Source organism: Zophobas morio, unplaced genomic scaffold (assembly GCF_036711695.1).
Source record: "Zophobas morio isolate AGI-343-1 ecotype UQ-CSIRO unplaced genomic scaffold, CSIRO_AGI_Zmor_V1 ptg000006l, whole genome shotgun sequence".
Taxonomy (NCBI): domain Eukaryota; kingdom Metazoa; phylum Arthropoda; class Insecta; order Coleoptera; family Tenebrionidae; genus Zophobas; species Zophobas morio.
In genome coordinates, this window is record NW_026972111.1 from 6,502,542 (window position 1) to 6,521,335 (window position 18,794).

The following is an 18,794-nucleotide window of genomic DNA, read 5'->3' on the forward strand; positions in this document are numbered from 1 at the left end:
AGTAGACCACAGAGAACAGATAGCCGAAATGGGAGAACTACTTTTTCATATTCTAAAATTCACGAAACATCTACATGAAATTACGTTACATACATACTACCTTACGCTCTAAAGTAAGAAGAAATTGTTTGAAATAATTTACAAAACAATCTCCAAGCGCTCCCAAAATAATACACCATGGGTGGCTACCCATGGTGTATTATTGGCTAAGAGTCTCCCGAATTAAAAAACAAAAACACTGCGGCACTTAAGATTTTTTCAAAGTCATAAAAAATAAAACACTAAACCACCTCCAGAAAGAAGAAGCAATTGTTTTATTGGATGAGAATTCAAGTACTTTACATATTTATTTGTACGGATGGGCAGTAAATTTTAAATTATAGTAAGTTTCTTGCATTAATTTTTGTAAAAATATGTCTGTTTCTGGTTTAGCACATTTTTTCCACAAAAAAAAAGATATTTCTTTGGTGATGTCTAAGAGTTGTGTAACCTGGAAACAGTGGTGTAAACCGCTCTCCGAAATTCCCATAAATGAGATACTGATTTTTCAAAATACGGGATGAAAAATTTCACCGAATACTCACTATACATTACATTGTGATTATTTGTTTCAAATTACCCTCAAATCTGTGATCACTGATAAATATTTATTGTTGTACAACAATACTGGCACCTATCCTATCTCAGATTTTTTTTTAATTTATGCGTTAGAGCTTCTAAATCCGTTTATAATAATATAATAATAACCTTAACAAGATGGAACTTTACGTTGTGTTTTGAAATTGACGGAATGAATTCATGTACAAAATGGTGAACCCCAAGAGTGGAAAAGTGACCTTACCAGTACTCGAAAATTAAGTATTAGAAATCGATACAAATGTTTGTACACCATAAATTTACACACACAAAGAAAAAGAGAAACCAACAAACTTGCTACAGAGGACGTTATGCCCAAAAAAACCTGCCGCATATTATACGCTACATCCCCAATTGTTTTTTAAGAGCTTTGTATTTTTCTATTTGGTTAGGTTTTTTGTCCACAAATATACAACAGTTTTTATGTAAAAGTCAAGCTGGGCTTTATCTCTGCCGACGGACTTAATGCGATAATAAAACGTGCAAGAATTGCATTTAATTCTTGGTTCAGTGGAAGTAATGGCCCTAGTATAAGTTTTTACGCCTGGATATGCAAAGTTTACACCTTTGTCTTATAGCAAACATTAACCACCAAATGTTGCAAATAAACAAATGAAATCTGAAGGTGAGTTGTAAACCCACTAAACTGATAAAAACCACCACATATAGCGTCATATTTCTACCTTACCTTTTCAACTGCAGAAAAATGAAATACACCACGATGACAAGCAAATTTAGTGCTGTAAGAGGATACAATTAAAAAAAAATCACCTGTAACGTAATGAAGCTATTACGCACCCACAAGGAGAGTGGGTTCGGCGGGAAAAGAAACACTGAATTTATCCATGAAATGATTATTATTGTATCACACTTTCATTCGTTCAATAACAATATCTGTCCTTATCATACTAGTCACAGTTTTTATAAACACTCTATCACGCTTAAACCTATTATGTACACAGCACAATGTGCGCAAATAATTTGATAATTGAAATCTACTGCAACAAACCCAAGACATACCCTCATGTGTAAAAAAATAAGGGTTAAACCATGACTCGGTCCTTACAGTACATTTAATAAATTATAATTTCCACTAAGTTGAATTTTACTTAAACAGAAAAATGACTGCGCAAGCGTGGCTGTGTAACGAGCGACACCAAGCACATTTCTGTTTACGTAAAACACCCAAAAAGAAAACAGGCTGGTTCGTAAAAGAAACCTTAAGTTAAAGAAATTGCAAAATAATTTACTTAGGAATAACATACAAAAAAATTACACTAGTGTAGTGATTGATATGGATTTCACTTATTAATTACCCACAGAGCGTCCAAGCAAGAAACAATCGACTGAACAAAAAATGCTAAACGAGCGTTTCTTGCACACCCTGTACAAATGATAAATAAAAACGCGTCAACAAATACACACGAGCTTTGTTCTTGCAACTTACAGTAATGAAATGAAACAAACTTTGGGCATGACAATACTTGAAACAAAAATTTCAAAACGGAAATACTACAATGAAAGAAACGTCACCCGTTCAAGTTGAACAAGTAAATAATCAAATCCTCGCTAATCCTGACGATGAAATGAATCAGGAGAATGACACCGAACATCACCTGGTACTTGCAATATTGATCCTTCGAGTCCTGACCTCAGTCTGAGTTCTGCGTGAGGGGCGGGTATTCCTGGTCGTCGTTGAAGTGGAACGGTCCCTTTGGCGGCGACTCCGTCGCTGCTGCCATCTCCCTCAGCTTCTCCGACTCTGCGCAGAAACAAACGAATCCGCGTTTAAAACGCACCAATCGACCGAACGGATGATAGCGTGATTAAAGAGACACCGGCACAGCAATTCGGGCCCGAATTCGGCATCGTTTGCTAGTGGCCAAGCAATGGAACTATAAGCAACTAAGGAGATACTGGGATGATGAGAGACGATTATGGGTGCGATGAGGGAGACAAAGACAACGCAAGAATGTGCTGCGTTAGGGGTTTATGATGCGTTTATCGATGTCTATTTATATAATTGAAACATTAAGTGTAGATTTTATACTGACCAGTACCTGACATTTGGCCCACGGGATTGCCCTTGACGATGCCGGCGTAGCTAGCTAGTATGGCAGAGCCTTGCACGGAACAGAGAAAATCATAATGGGTGCGGGTTACAGCATAACTACAGGTGGTGGGGAAGTTAAGTCACTTTCGCAGGCGGCGGCTGCTTTTCTGCTTTTTGACGGTCAACACCAAATCCACAAGCTCTTATTTAAATTTTTTAGCAGAGTCGGCTACAACTATAGAGAAAATACGCCTCACCGGTTTTACAACATCGAAAATAAAACACAGTGATTTTCACTATTAAAAAAAAAAATTACACTAAAGTATGTTTTCGACAGTTTATTAACTTCAAAGGAATGATTTCACGAGGTTTGCCCAAACAATTGGCAGGTACTGGACGAAAACAATTTCAAATTTACCTTCAGTTGGCAATTCTGAAACTGAACTAAAAATTTTAAATTACGGCATATCACACTTAAAAAACTGTTCCCCAATTATTTTTGTACATAGTTTATATAGGTGTCCTTTAAAACAAAATCCACATTTTCTGTCTGTGTCTTATCCCCCTACATAAACAAGGTGATCTTAATGATATAAATAATTATCGACCAATATATTTGCTTCCTGTCTTTTCAAAAGTTTTTGAATCATTAATGTTTGATCAAATACCAAAATATTTTGATAATAAATATTTTTTTAATAATGTGATTAAATCTTTACAATATGGTGAATACTTTTTAGCTAGACCTTAGTAAAGCTTTTGGTTGTGTATCCTACAACATATTATTACGGGCACTTTTTTTAATAATTTTGGTACTAAATTAGTACTTTCCGATCTCTCAAAGAGATATCAAGTAGTTAGTGTAGATGGTAAATTATCTAACACAAAGTTATGTACGAAATGCCATAGAGTTCCATATTAGGGCCTGTGTTGTTTTTGATTTATGTCAGAGACTTACCTAATTATTTATCCCACTTTTCAACAGTATTGTACGCAGATGATACAACAATTGGCAACAGAGAGACATTACCCCAGTCTCGACTCAGTGGTTTTTATACAATAAACTTTCTTTAAATAAAATTAAATACAAAAATATGGTGTTTACTTAAAAGAAAAATGATTTATCCGTCAATATATGTATATCAAAATATACATATTAAACTCGATATCAAAATATAGATAATCACAATCAAAATATACATATCAATTCACATACTCCATTTACCGAACAGATGGAGTTGTAAAAGTGCGTGATATTGGTATTTAGATTAAATTATTTTGGATCATAGTATTTTTTTCAAAGATAAGGAATTCCACCGTTACTTAGGCTAAAATCGTTAGTTTAAAATTTCCTCATGAGCGCTTTTACATTTTTATTTTTTAACCTAATCGTAGAAATTTGCTTTCCCTTTTTTCTTAATAATTTGATAATACTAAAGTTATATTTAATTTAGTGTAAATATTATTAAAAGTTTGCGAAAAATTTGAACCCGCCTTTAGTGGAATTGATAAATTTTCTCCATTTTCTATGGAATTGTCAATTATCATACAAAAACAGTTATATTGTTAAAAAAATCTCATTTTCGGGTTTTCAAAAACTGGGAAGAAATTTAGTATTGATTATATCTGAAACGGGGAAAAAATTGCGTTACTTACTCAATGTCATCGTTACATCCGCGAAGTTGTGAATGTGTTGTCACGGAAATAAGGAAAACAAAACTACTCAACTAAACAAAAGAAAATTTGTCTAAGGTTGTTTCGACAGAACTTCCCTCACCCCTGAAGAACAATGAAGTGAAACATATCCAGCATTTTCGAAAAATTATAAAATTTGATTTTGCAAATTTTATTTTTTTATGAGAAAACCTATAAGTTGAAATAAACACATGTATGTAATGTTAAAGCAAAAGGATCAGTTTTTTTTTTATTTTCGCAGCATCTTATCTATTTTTTTAGCGCGATGTCTTTCTTTGTTTGGCTTATGTTTGCCCTATATTCCTGCTGATATTTTCGATTGGTTGATTTTAGGTATGTGACTGCCGTTATAAGGTTATTACGTATTTAATAATCCAATTACTTAATTTTTGGATCTTTTTTCAAATAAATTTATAGCTTGTAAACAGGGTTGGAAAAATGTTTTAGTTTAATAAAAAATAATTACAAAAAACAGTTTTTTTTTTATTTTTAGTTATTCGGTATTAAAACTCTAAAAGTGGCAAAGAAAAATCAAAAGTTGGATTTGGAGTTATGTTTATTCAATTTTTGATAACACTTTATATTTTATTTAGTGATTTTAATTTTCGTTTTCACGTATTTTAACGCACTTATCATATTTTGTGTAGATTTATTGGGCAAAAATTTTAGATGTGGTCATCAATTTTTTGGGGGGAATAAGCGGATATATTTTGATTAACAACTTACCAGGCTTACAATACCTTTAAAACGTCTGCAAGATTTTAAAGTATTCAGTTTTGCAATTCTTGATTAATTCAATAAAATAAATTGACTGATCAATAATTTTTTTGAGTCACCCTGTATAAGCTAATCTAAAAAATATACATTTCATATTTTGCACATTTTAGACAGGATTTATTCGGCAAAATTTTGAGCCGACGTCATCAATTTTTTGGAGGGGATAAGCAAATATATTTTGGTTAAAAATTTGTCATGCTTAGAGTAGAAATCTTTTGAAAACAGCACTGAGGCATCGAAAGCTGCGCGGAGAAAATCGAACAGTGGCGTCGAGATTTTTGTTCTTTTAGGGGTCAATGTAAATGTTGAAAATGAAAAAAAAATTGCATTAATTATTTACTTCACCTGCAAATACAGTTGTTAACGTGAAATATTTCTTTGTTGACATTGTTGTACAGCAAAAATCGAAAAATGCACTGAAAATATACCAATTTTTATTTTTATATTTACCAATTATTAGGTTACCCTAAAGTCTCTGAAAAAAAAAACTGCGGGCTAAACAGCTGACTGTGACAGATGAAAGCACTCCTCAAATCTGAAAGTGGACTCGCCCGAACCAGAATTGGTCGTCTGCGCAACTTTATTGGTGTGCTGTTTTCAAATGATTTCTACTCATAACTTTTCAACATCTGCAAGATTTCAAAGCGGACTCATAAACTACATATGTAGGATTATGTTATTTTATATACAATTTAAAACACATTTACTATGTACAATTTTGTAACGTCATCATATTTTTGGTTAGCGTTTCATCATCCTAATATAAATATAAAATTTGATCAGTACTTTCGGAAATTATCTGAGACTTCTGAGAAATTAAAAAAAAAGAGAAACATGATTTAAATCAGTGATTTTTTAATCACTTAATTTAAATCGGGCCAATCGTATTTGTAAATGATTCAAAACATTGTAGAATTCATTTTTTCTTAAAAAATCGAGATATTTTAATAGATTTATGTCTAAATAATTTTCCTTCCTGTCCGGGAATTTTTATTCCAATAGGTCTGAATAACAAGAATCCTTCTCAAATTTTGCAACAAATTGGGGAAACGATTTTCAAAATAGGAAACATTTCTCCAAAATTGGATGTACAAATTCTGAAAGAATTTTTCGAGAAATTTAAAATATATTTGCAACTGAATTGGAAATTACGGAAATTATTAACACAACTATTTGTGTTACTTCATGTCAAAATTTTTGTTAGCAAGTTTCAGATTTTATTTTGGCTTTTATTAATGTTACAGAAGGATTTAAATATGAAAAATTAAAGTACAATACATCAAAGAATTAAACAAAAATCTCTACGCGAGTCTCTAAAAAAATGACATAATGCTACGCTCGAAAACAATTATGTTATCTTTCATACGGTAATTCTGAAATCAAATATTTTAATAGCAACGTGTATTTTGTACATTTTACAGATACTAACCAGTTATATCAAAAAATATCTATATAAAAATGCATTTTTATGGCTTTCGGTTTACTCTTGAATACAAAATGATGGGAATTCATTAGACCTAATTTACACAAGGTACTGTTATGCAAATTTCTAAGGCTCAAATTACCTGGCGCCTAATGCAAAGTATTGTTTCCTTATTGTTGTCAATTTTACAGTAGTACATTGAACTGAGTAAAGTAACTTAAGCACATTTAAACAGTTGTCACACAAAATGTCAAAACAACTTACCCTTAATGCCACATTTTATTTTTATAAATAACATAAGCTTAATTTTTATGCATCTAATTAATGAATTAAACACGGACACTGTAACAACATTATCAACTATACTTTTTTTTTTTTTAATTTGTGCTTATTTTTTGTCTGACTGCATAAAAGTTCAGCTCACAATTTAGTAGTTTATTCCAGTTTATGGGAAAATGAAAGAAATTGGGAACCTTGATTATTAATTTTATAGAAGATCCACCAACACCCAAACTCCAAAATTATTCTCTTATGCAATAAATAATACAGCTTGTAAACTTAAAATCGATTTTACATGTAAATCGTAGAAAATCCACAAATTCTTGACAATTCAGTTTTATCGATGAAATAAAACCGGCCGAAAACATCCCGTTACCGACTCTGCATCAAACATGACCCTTAAAGCAACCGCCCACCCGATCAACACAAAGCGCCCTCTGGCGCATCAGTTTCGCAACGCCCCAACGCTTGCGAAGCTGATCCAGAGAGACGGAACACATTGGTTTTAAAACTATACTTAACTGAAACAAAAACAAATCAATTCAGAGAGGACTGAAAGGTAGAAAATTAACACAAAAAGGCTAAAAGGATTGCTCAGGTTTGTTGGCGTTATTTTTGGTGAGAAGTCAAAAGTCGACTGTTCACTAGTACTTAACGCCTTTTATTTTCGCAAGACTTTCATTTAAATTACTTTATACAAACTAGACGTAAACGTGGAGACTTTTCTTAACTTAAAACCATTGCCTCACATTTACAATAACAGAAGAAGAATAAAAAAAAAAATAGAAAAGGAAACGTACGAGTTAAGATTGATTACCTCCGTCGATGCTTTGTGGTTCGGTTGTGGTTGTACCTTTTGATGAGTCTCGAGAGTCGTTTAATCGGAGCTGCTTGTATAGGGTGAGGTCGCCGCCTTCGTTAGGGTCCACGTTGTAGACGTAGAGGTTGGCTTCCTCGGTTGCTACCAATAATCTCAGCTGGTTCTGGGCCCTGAGGACAAGCGACACGAAAACCTGCTATTTACTAAATAACAAGAAACGTTTTTTATTTCCATAAGTTACTAATAAGAAAAAAAGAAACAATTTGATATCTGAAAAAGTCTAAGCTGTGATAAGCGTGCTTTGTTGTGTTTGCTATAAATAAATATACAACTTTAACGTCGTTAAACAGAATTCAAACAACTTTTTTTTTCTGAACGAAACTGTCGACACGACCCACTTACGTCATGATCGAGATGACATTCCTGACGCCCTGCGTTGGCAGATGGGCCGCAGCAAAGGCCCTGCCTTGAGTGAAAACATCCGTAACCTGCGTTGGCAAATACGAAGAAAGATACCCCATCCAGCTGCTCTCCTCGACGTTACGCCTCGGGCTAAAAAAGCGACATAAATTACCGCAAAAAAGCAACATACGCGTACTCGCACCTGTCCTTCGGCTCCTCGAATTTAAACACGTGTACCGTTTCCGTGTTACTGCTGCAACACAAGTAATTGCTACACGTGCTGAATGCCAAGCACGAAATGTCAACGCAACGCTTCACGCCTCTCCTAAATTCGAAGAGTTTTTGTCCGTCGGCCGAATTGAACACCCGGATCACGGTGCCCTTTTCCGAGGCGGTGGCGATCCTCGAGCCGCTCGGGCTGAAAGCTAGCGCCGCCAGCGGGCTGTCATGGGCGGGGATCATAGTCTTGGCGTGCTGGACAAAAAAAAATGGGTTAGTTTTGTTGGGTTTCGACGTTGATTTCATGCGATGGCATATATTTTAGTCCGTTTATCGAACAGATGGAGTGATCACGTGCGCTTCTATTTTTTTTGACGTTTTTACGTTCCTGTCACGTAGTTCAAGTAAATTGATCATTACATGATTTATGACTAGTGCTGGATGTCATTTAAATCAAAAGTGATTAAAGTTTAGTCGCTCACGAATACAATTTTATCTGCCTTTGCTCTCTGTCTTATCTAAATTGAATAAAAAACGATTCTTTTAAATTACCAAAATATAAATTTAATTTGATAGATTCTAATAAAGAGATAAGTATGATTTCAATAATGGCGGTCATAAAGTTTGATACTCTGTCTGAAAAGATTTAACGTTATCAGATTGCCTTCAAAATGTCGACTTAAAATTCCAAAAACAACGTGAACTGACATAACGGACGTTAACAATGAAATTAACAAAATGAGTTGTTTAAACAAATTTCCTCATGTCTATATTTTCTTGGAATATTTTAACAACGAAAATCCATAAAACTGAGTCTTAGCATATAGAGTTTATTATACATTCTAAAATATTGTCACCTATGGGTTTTCTAGTATGTACGGCGATGACCGGTAGCTCGTCATGAGTGACGGCGTTTTTCCGGACGCAGTTTGCCGCAAGTCTGGGGAAGTTTCAGAGGTGGGCTCCAGAACAACCACGAAAGTGTTGATTGTATAGGTTTAAATTAAAAAGGAATCAGTCTAGTCTAAGCCAGCCAAGTCAATTAATGAGTATAAGTATGTATATATTAAATACGTAAGTACTGTGTTATAATTTGATGGTTTTTTTTTGGTAAAATATTTCAAGAAAAGCGGAAAAACTTGGTAACTTTCATTTAGAATTTCAAAAATAAACAATGGTTATAAAGTCTACGAAGAGGTCGATCAGAGCATATAAAAATTAAAAGTATTTAAGGTGTTCTATTTAAGAGGACTCGCTACGTTTGGCTGCTATGGTGTTGTCAATATATTTTCATTATGTAATATCTAAATTATTAAGAGACTTATTGTTTTGAAATTTTAAATAAAACTTGTCCAGAATTTCCTTTATATAATGCAAGACCAGTTTTTTAAGATTTTTTTTTTCATTTTGGTGAAATTTTTCATCACATATAGAGTATTATTTAAAAATTAATATCTTAATTATTCTTTACGGAAATTTCGTAAAATGGTTTTCACCTCTGTTTTCAACAATAAACCTGTTTAAATCGTACCAAAAATATTGTCGACGAAATGAACAAAATTTGAATTAAAATGACTTAGTTGACACTAATCGTGTCTATGTAATTTTCCCAAACGGTTTCAGTTTAGAATGTCTAGTTTATCGAATATTTAATGTGTTGACTTTCCAGTTTTTCCATTCTTCAATTTTTCAGGTTTTTGGTTTTTATTTTTCAATTTTTCGAGTCTTTAATTTTTCCATTTTTTAAAATCTTAGATTTTTCAATTTTCAATTTTTACGTTTTCCAAATTTTCGATTTCTTGATTTATCGCTATTTCGATTTTCGATTTTTTGATTGTCCAATTTCTCGACTTTTCAATTTTCAAGTTTTCGATTTGTAGATGTTTCAGTTTTTGAATTTTTCGATATTTCAATTTTTTGATTTTTCGGTTTTACACTTTTTCTACTTTTTGGTCTTTCAATTTTTCGATTTGCCATTTCAATTTTGGAATTTTTCAATTTGTTCGTTTTTCGATTTCTCAATATTTCGATTTTTAAATTTTAGTTTTTTGATGTTTCAAAGCTTCAAGTTTTCGATATTTCAATTTTTTTAAATTTAGATTTTCCAATTTCTCGATTTTTCAATTCTTAAGACATTTTAATTTTTAATTTTTCGAATTTTAAAATCTTTGATTTCTCAATTCTTCGATTTTTTAAGTTATTCGACTTTTTGATTCTTAAATTTCTCGATTTTTCAAGTTTTCGATTCATCAATTTTTCAAGATTTTAATTTTGGGAATTTTTCAATCTCTGGATTTTTTAAATTTTAGAATTTTCAATTTTTTGATGTTTCGACTTCTCGATTTGTAGATATTCTAATTTTCCATTTTGTAAAATCTTAAATTTCCCGATTTTTCAATTTTTCAATATTTCTACTCTTCAATTTTTGGAATTTTTAAATTATGGATGTTTCGATTTTCGATTTTTTGATTGTCCAATTTCTCGACTTTTCAATTTTCAAGATTCGATATTTTAATTTTTTAAATTTAGATTTTGCAATTTCTCGATTTTTTAATTCTTGGACATTTTTATTTTTAATTTTTCGAATTTTAAAATCTTTGATTTCTCAATTTTTCGATTTTTTAAGTTATTCGTCTTTTTGATTCTTAAATTTCTCGATTTTTCAAGTTTTCGATTAATCAATTTTTCAAGATTTTAATTTTGGGAATTTTTCAATCTTTGTATTTTTTAAATTTTAGAATTTTCAATTTTTTGATTCTTTAGTTTTTTGATGTTTCGACTTCTCGATTTTTAGATATTCTAGTTTTCCATTTTTTAAAATGTTAAATTTCCCGATTATTCAATTCTTCGATATTTCTACTCTTCAATTTTTCGAATTTTTAAATTTTAGATTTATTCCATTTCGACGTTTCGATTTTTTGATTGCCCAATTTCTCGAATTTTCAATTTTCAAGTTTCGATTTCTAGATGTTTCAGTTTTTGAATTTTTCGATGTTTCGATTTTTTGTTTTACGATTTTTCTACTTTTCGGCTTTTCAATTTTTCGAATTCCCATTTCAGTTTTTAAATTTTAGATTTTTTGATGTTTCAATGCTTCAAGTTTTCGATATTCTAATTTTTCAATCTTTGGATATTTTTATTTTCATTTTTCGAATTTTAACATTTTTAATTGTTCAGATTTTTCACTTTTTCGATGCTTTAAGTTTTTTTAATTTTTCAATTTTTTAAAAAATAGATTTTGTGATTCTCGATTTTTCAATTCTTCGATATTTTTGTTTTTAATTTTTCGATTTTATGATTTTTTAACGTTTTTCGTTCTTTTCATCTGGGTTTTTCGATTTTTAAAATTGTTCAACTTTTGGATTTTTAGATTTCTCGATTTTTCAAGTTTTCGATTTCTCAGTTTTTCAAAATTTTAATTTTGGGAATTTTCAATCTCTGGATTTTTCAAGATTTCGATATTTTGATTTCTCAATTCTTCGATATTTTTATATTCAACTTTTCGAATTTAAAAATTTTTGAGTTTTCAATTTTTCGATTTTGGGAATTTTTCAATCTTTGGATTATTCAATCTTTCGATTTTAAAATTTTTTGATGTCTGGATTTCTGGATTTTTCAGTTTCTCGATGCTTCAAGTATTCGATATTTTAATTTTTCAATTTTTTAAAATTTAGATTTTGCGGTTCTCGACTTTTCAACTTGATATTTTTATTTTTTCGAATTTAAAAACCTTTGATTTCTCAATTTTTCGCTTTTATGACTTTTTAATGTTTCTATTTCTTGACATCTTGGTTTTTCGATTTTTAAAGTTTTTCGACTTTTTGATTTTTAGATTTTTCTATTTCTCAATTTTTCGATGTTTCGATTCCTCGTTTTTTCAATTTCTTAAATTTTTCAATTTTTTAAATTTAGATTTTGCGATTTCTCGATTTTTCAATTCTTCGATATTTTTATAATTTTTCGAATTATAAGATTTTTGAAATTTCAATTTTTCTATAGTCTAATGTTAATATTTCTTGACATCTAGGTTTTTCGATTTTTAAAGTTTTTCGACTTATCAATTTTTTGATTTCTCGATTTTTCAAGTTTTTGATTTCTCAATTTTTTGATGTTTCGATTTCTTGATTTTTTAATTTTTCAATTTTTTGATACATATTTTAATTTCTCCATTTTTTATGTTTCCATTTCTTGATTTTTTAATTTCTCGATGCTTCAAGTATTGGACTGTTTCAATGTTTCAATTTTTTTAAATTAAAATTTTTCAATTTCTCGATTTTTAATTCTTCGATATTTTTAATTTTTCGATTTTACGATTTTTTAATGTTTCTATTAATTGACATCTTTTTTTCGATTTTTAAAATTTTTCGACTTTTCAATTTTTAGATTTCTGGATTTTTCAAGGTTTTGTTTCTCAATTTTTTGATACATATTTTAGTTTAGTTTAATTTGTATAGAGTACCCATAAATAAAATATTTTAATTTTTCCATTTTTTGATGTTTTGATACCTCGATTTTTCATTTTTTGAAGTTTCCATTTCTTCATTTTTTTAATTTCTCGATGCCTCAAGTATTGGACATTTTAATGTTTCAATTTTTTTAAATTTAAATTTTTCAATTTCTCGATTTTTAATTCTTCGATATTTTTAATTTTTCGAATTTTAAAATTTTTGATTTTCCAGTTTTTTGAGTTTTCAATTTTTCGATTTTACGATTTTTAAATGTTTCTATTAATTGACATCTTTTTTTCGATTTTTAAAATTTTTCGACTTTTCAATTTTTAGATTTCTGGATTTTTCAAGGCTTTAATTTCTCAATTTTTCAAGATTTCAAATTTGGGATTATTTCAATTTTTGGATTTCTCAATTTTTTGATGTTTTGATTTTTTGATTTTTCAATTTCTCGATGCTTCAAGTATTGGACATTTTAATTTTTCCATTTTTTGATGTTTTGATAGCTCGATTTTTCATTTTTTGATGTTTCCATTTTTTTTAATTTAAATTTTTCAATTTCTCGATTTTTAATTGTTCGATATTTTTTTTTTTGAATTTTAAAATTTTTGATTTTCCAGTTTTTTGATTTTTCAATTTTTCGATTTGACGATTTTTTAATGTTTCTATTAATTGACATATTTTTTAGATTTTTCATTTCTCGATTTTTAATTTTGATATTTTTATTTTTAATTTTTCGAATTTTAAAATTTTTGTTTTTCCAGTTTTTTGATTTTTTAATTTTTCGAATTTTAAAATTTTTGTTTTCCCAGTTTTTTGATTTTTTAATTTTTCAATTTTACGATTTTTTAATGTTTCTATTTCTTGACATCGCGGGTTTTCGATCTTTAAAATTTTTGGACTTTTCGCTTGTTAAATTTTTGGATTTTTCAAGTTTTTGATTTCTCAATTTTTCAAGATTTCAATTTTGGGAATTTTTCGATCTTTGGAATTTTCAAAGTCACAGGAAATTTTGTAGAATATTACAGAAAGAATTTACAGGACATTGTTTCCGAAGAAGTTCGGCCAGAAGTAATGACTGGAAAACTTGATGAAAAAAAAAGAAATTGAAAATAATATTTCAACACCAATACTGTAAATTTCAAAACCACAATTCGTGAAAGAAAAGAATATTTCCAGTAAAGTCTTGGGTAATTCTTCTGTTATATTTCAGAATTGGACAGTGTGCATATAATATAAATTAAATCCTGACATTTTTTATTAGCCCTTCTTTCTAAAAAAAAAAAATATTTTACGTGTTTTCAAAATAAAAAATATCGTCGAATAAAAAAATTGAAATATAAAAACAAAAAACAACAAAACCCTAAACACACGAAACCAAATTGTGTATAAAATTGCCACACATGTTATGCATATCGCAACCCAAATCACAACCGTAAAAACCACACACCGCATAATCCAATTAGTTTCACTCACCAAGTGGTCGGCATCGAAAATCTGCACTTCTCCTATAGTCGCCGACCCCGGATACGCCAGCAAACAATTGTCGTGGTTTATGCTCAGCGCACAGAGCCCTTGAGGATTCGGCGGCGTGTCCCTGATGGTGTGCAGCACCTTCATGTCGCGTATGTTGTGTATGTAGAGACTCTCCTCCAGGCAGACCACCAGTCGCGACCTGAAAAACCCTAGTTTCGAAAAGTTCGACCTTACGGTGTTCGGGGGTTCACCTGTTCATGCGTACGGCCAGGATAGTGTTTGAATAGGAATAGTTGCATATTTCGGTCCCCTTCTTGAAATGGCACACTTTCAGCTTCCTGGGAGACGACAGCGCCACGGTCGCCACCAGACTGCTGCTGAAGAGGCGCTCGACCATGAACGTTTCCTCGACATCGTTGGAGTAGATCAGTTCTAAGTCGTCGACGTTGTTTAGGGAGTAGAGACGATAGCCGCTTTTGCTGCCGACAACTAGAGAGCTGTGGGGTAAAAAAAGAAATTAAAATTGTGCAACATTTTACAATTTAACTTTAAAATTGGAAAATCGGATGTTTTGAAACCTTGCAAACGTTTTAAGGTCATTGGAAATATAGTAAATCGTTGATCAAAATTTATCCGTCTAAGCCCCCCTCCCCAGGGAGTGATGGTGTCAATGTTATTTAGACGTTAAAAAGTAACAGTTCTGAACTTGTGATTTATGAATCCGTGTTGAATTTTTATCCTAGACATCACGAGATTTTTGTAAAAAAAAATAGTTTAGTTTTCGAATCTTCGATTTTTTGGCTTTTCGATTTCTCGATTATTCAATTTTCGATTTCTTAGTTTTTCGATATTTTAGTTTTGGGATTTTTCAGGTTTCTAATTCAATTGTGCGATTTTTCAATTTCTTGATTTTTTCAATTTTTGAAAATGTCGATTTTCAGTTTTTCGATGCTTCCATTTTCGATTTCCCGATTTTTTTTCAAGCCTTCGATTTCTCGATTTTGCAATTTTTCAATTTAAAAAATTTTTGATTTTTCAATTTTTCAATTTTAAGATTTTTAAGGTTTTTAATTCTTCGATTTCTCGATTTATCGCCATTTCGATGTTTCGAGTTTTTGATTGTTCAATTTGTCGATTTTTCAACTTTTCAGTTTTCAAATTTTCGATTTCTTGTTTGAAATTTTCGATGTTTCGATTTTTTGAATTCTCAGTTTTTCGAATTTTCTGCTTTTCCGTTTTTTAATTTTTCTATTTTCCAACTTTCGTCACATCAGTTTTGGAATTTTTCAATTTGCCTGGTCTTACATTTTTCGATTTTAAAATTTTTGATTTTTGATGTTTCGATTTCTCGATTTTTCAATGCTTCAAGTTTTCAATAATTTAATTTTTAAAATTATAGATTTCTATTGCGAGCTTTGATGATTTCTCAATCTTTCGACATTTCAGTTTCAGATTTTTTAGTTTTTCAACTTTTCGATCTTTAAAATTGTTGATTTTTCGATTTTTCAATTCTTCGATTTCTCGATTTTTCAATTTTCATGTTTTCGATTTCTAGATGTTTCAGTTTTTTAATTTTTCGATGTTTCGATTTTTTAATTTCTCGGGTTTTCGATTTTTCTACTTTTCTGATTTTCAATTTTTCGATTTTCCAACTTTCGACAATCAGTTTTGGAATTTTTCAATTTGTCCGTTTTTAGATCTTCCAATTTTAAAATTTTAGATTTTTTGATGTTTCGATTTCTCGATTTTTCCATTTTTCGATGCTTAAAAGTTTTCGATATTTTAATTTTTCAATTTTCCAATTTTCGTCATTATTAGTTGTGGAATTTTTCAATTTGTCGGCTTTTAGATTTTTCAATTTTTAAATTTTAGATTTTTTAATGTTTACAATTTAAATTTCAAATTCTTGATTTTTCAATTTTTCGATTTGACGATTTTTTGATGTTTCTATTTCTTGATATCTCGATTTTTCAAGTTTTTGATCTGCCGACTTCTCAATTTTTCGATGTCTTAAGTTTTCGATATTTTAATTTTTCGATTATTTAAAATTTAGATTGTTCTTCAATTTTTCAATTCTTTAATTTTTCGATTTTTTGATGTTTCGATTTCTCAATTTTTTTGTTTTATCGATATTTTAATGTTTCAATTTTCAAAATTTTCAAAGTTTTGGTGATTTCTCAATCCTTCGACATCTCAGCTTCAGATTTTGGTTTTTCAATTTTTCTGTTTTTAAAATTTTTGATTTTTCGATTTTTCAATTTGCAACTTTTTGATTTCTAGATGTTTCAGATTATGATTTTTCGATGTTTCGATTTTTTAATTTCTCGGATTTTTGACCTTATTTTTCGATTTTCAATTTTTGGATTTTCCAACTTTCGTCAATCATTTTTGGAATTTTTCAGTTTGTCGGTTTTTAGCCTTTTCGAATTTAAAATTTTGGAGTTTTTGATCTTTCGATTTCTCGATTTTTCAATTTTTCAATGGTTCAAGTTTTCAATATTTTAATTTTTCAATTCTTAAAATTTTTGGATTTCTCGATTATTCAGTTCGTCAATATTTCTATTCTTCAACTTTTTGAATTTTTAAATTTTCGCTTTTTCAGAGTTTTGATGATTTCTCAATCTTTCGACATTTCGGTTTCTGATTTTTATATTTTTCAATTTTTCGATTTCTCGATTTATCGCCATTCTGAAGTTTCGATTTTTTGATTGTCCAATTTCTCGATTTTTCAATTTTTTAGTTTTCAAGTATTAGATTTATAGATGTTTCAGTTCTTAAATTTTTCAATGTTTCGATTTTTTAATTTTTCGGGTTTTCGATTTTTCGATTTTCCAACTTTCGACATATCAGTTCTGGAATTTCTCAATTTGATGTTTCGATTTCTCGATTTTTCAGTTTCTCGATGCTTCAAGTTTTCGATTCTTTGATGTTTCGCTTTCTCAATTTTTTAATTTTGTGACGTTTTAATTTTTCAATTCTTAAAGTTTTTGGATTTCTCGATTATTCAGTTCGTCAATATTTCTATTCTTCAAATTTTTGCATTTTTAAATTTTAGATTTTTCAGAGTGTTGATGATTTCACGATCTTTCAGTTTTTTAATTTTTCGATATTTCGATTTTTTAATTTCTCAGGTTTTCGATTTTTATACTTTTCGGATTTTCAATTTTTCCATTTCCCAATTTTCGTCATTTCAGTTTTGGAATGTTTCAATTTTTTGATGTTTCGATTTCTCGATTTTTGACTTTTTCGATGCTTCAAGTTGTGGATATTTTTCAATTTTTAAAATTTTAGATTTCTCGATTACTCAGTTCTTTAATATTTGTATTCTTCAATGTTTTGAATTTTTAAATTTTAATTTTTTCGGAGTTTTAATGAATTCTCAATTTTTCGATATTTCAGTTTCTGATTTTTCGATTTTCCAACTTTCGTCAGTTTTGTAATTTTTCAATTTGCCTGTTATTCGATTTTTCGATTTTAAAATTTTAGTATTTGATGTTTCGATTTCTCGATTTTTCAATGCTTCAAGTTTCCGATAATTTAATTTTTCAATTTTTAAAATTTTAGATTTCCCGATTATTCACAGCTTTGATGATTTCTCAATTTTCCGACATCTCAGTTTCAGATTTTTTGGTTTTTCGATTTTTAAAATTTTTGAATTTTCGATTTTTCAATTCTTCGATTTCTCGATTTATCGCCATTTCGATGTTTCGATTTTTTAATTTCTGGGGTTTTCGATTTTTCTACTTTTTTGATTTTCAATATTTCGATTTTCCAACTTTCGCCAATCAGTTTTGGAATTTTTCAATTTGTCCGTTTTTAGATTTTCCAATTTTAAAATTTTAGATTTTTTGATGTTTCGATTTCTCGATTTTTTAGAAATTTGATTTTGCAATTTCTTAATTTTTCAATTCTTCGATATTTTTGTTTTCAATTTTCCGAATTTTCAAATTTTTGATTTTTCAATTTTTCGATTTGACGATTTTTTGATGTTGCTATTTCTTGACATCTCGGTTTTTTAATTTTTTTAATTTTTCGAATTTTCGGTTTTCAGATTTCTCGATTTTTCAAGTTTTCAATTTCTCAATTTTTCTAGATATCAATATTGGGAATTTTTCAATTTTCAAATTTTTTGATTTTTCAAATTTTTGATTTGTCGACTTCTCAATTTTTCGATGCTTTAAGTTTTTGATATTTTAATTTTTCAATTTTTTAAAATTTAGTTTTTTCTTCAATTTTTCGATTTTTTGATGTTTCGATTTCTCAATTTTTTTGTTTTATCGATATTTTAATGTTTCAATTTTTAAAATTTTAGATTTCTCGATTATTCAGTTCTTCAATATTTCTAGTCTTGAATATTTTTTGAATTATTAAATTTTAGATTTTTCAAAGTTTTGGTGATTTCTCGATCTTTCGACATCTCAGCTTCAGATTTTTCGGTTTTTCAATTATTCGATTTTTAAAATTTTTGATTTTTGGATTATTTAGTTTTTCAATATTTCCATTCAACTTTTTGAATTTTTAAATTTTAACTTTTTCAGAGTTTTAATGATTTCCAAATCTTCCGAC

General features: G+C 29.5%; 1 protein-coding gene across 5 annotated transcripts in view; it reads right to left on the bottom strand.

The window, feature by feature from the left end:
- Window positions 1–1,474: 1,474 nt before the first annotated feature.
- LOC135123446 (WD repeat domain phosphoinositide-interacting protein 2) overlaps window positions 1,475–18,794 on the bottom strand; it is a 30,723-nt gene continuing 13,403 nt past the window's right edge. Inside the window, exons 2-8 of one of the 5 annotated variants that reach the window (XM_064048088.1) lie at window positions 14,480–14,725; window positions 14,229–14,427; window positions 8,288–8,559; window positions 8,086–8,235; window positions 7,681–7,853; window positions 2,691–2,759; window positions 1,475–2,398 (exon numbers count right to left, since the gene is read on the bottom strand). In XM_064048088.1, coding sequence (XP_063904158.1) covers window positions 2,289–2,398; window positions 2,691–2,759; window positions 7,681–7,853; window positions 8,086–8,235; window positions 8,288–8,559; window positions 14,229–14,427; window positions 14,480–14,725 — 1,219 coding nt within the window. In that variant the 3' untranslated portion in view covers window positions 1,475–2,288. Of the gene's footprint in view, window positions 2,399–2,690; window positions 2,760–7,663; window positions 7,854–8,085; window positions 8,236–8,287; window positions 8,560–14,228; window positions 14,428–14,479; window positions 14,726–18,794 lie in introns of those variants that run through there. The other 4 variants (XM_064048089.1, XM_064048090.1, XM_064048091.1 and 1 more) reach the window with 4 other exon arrangements.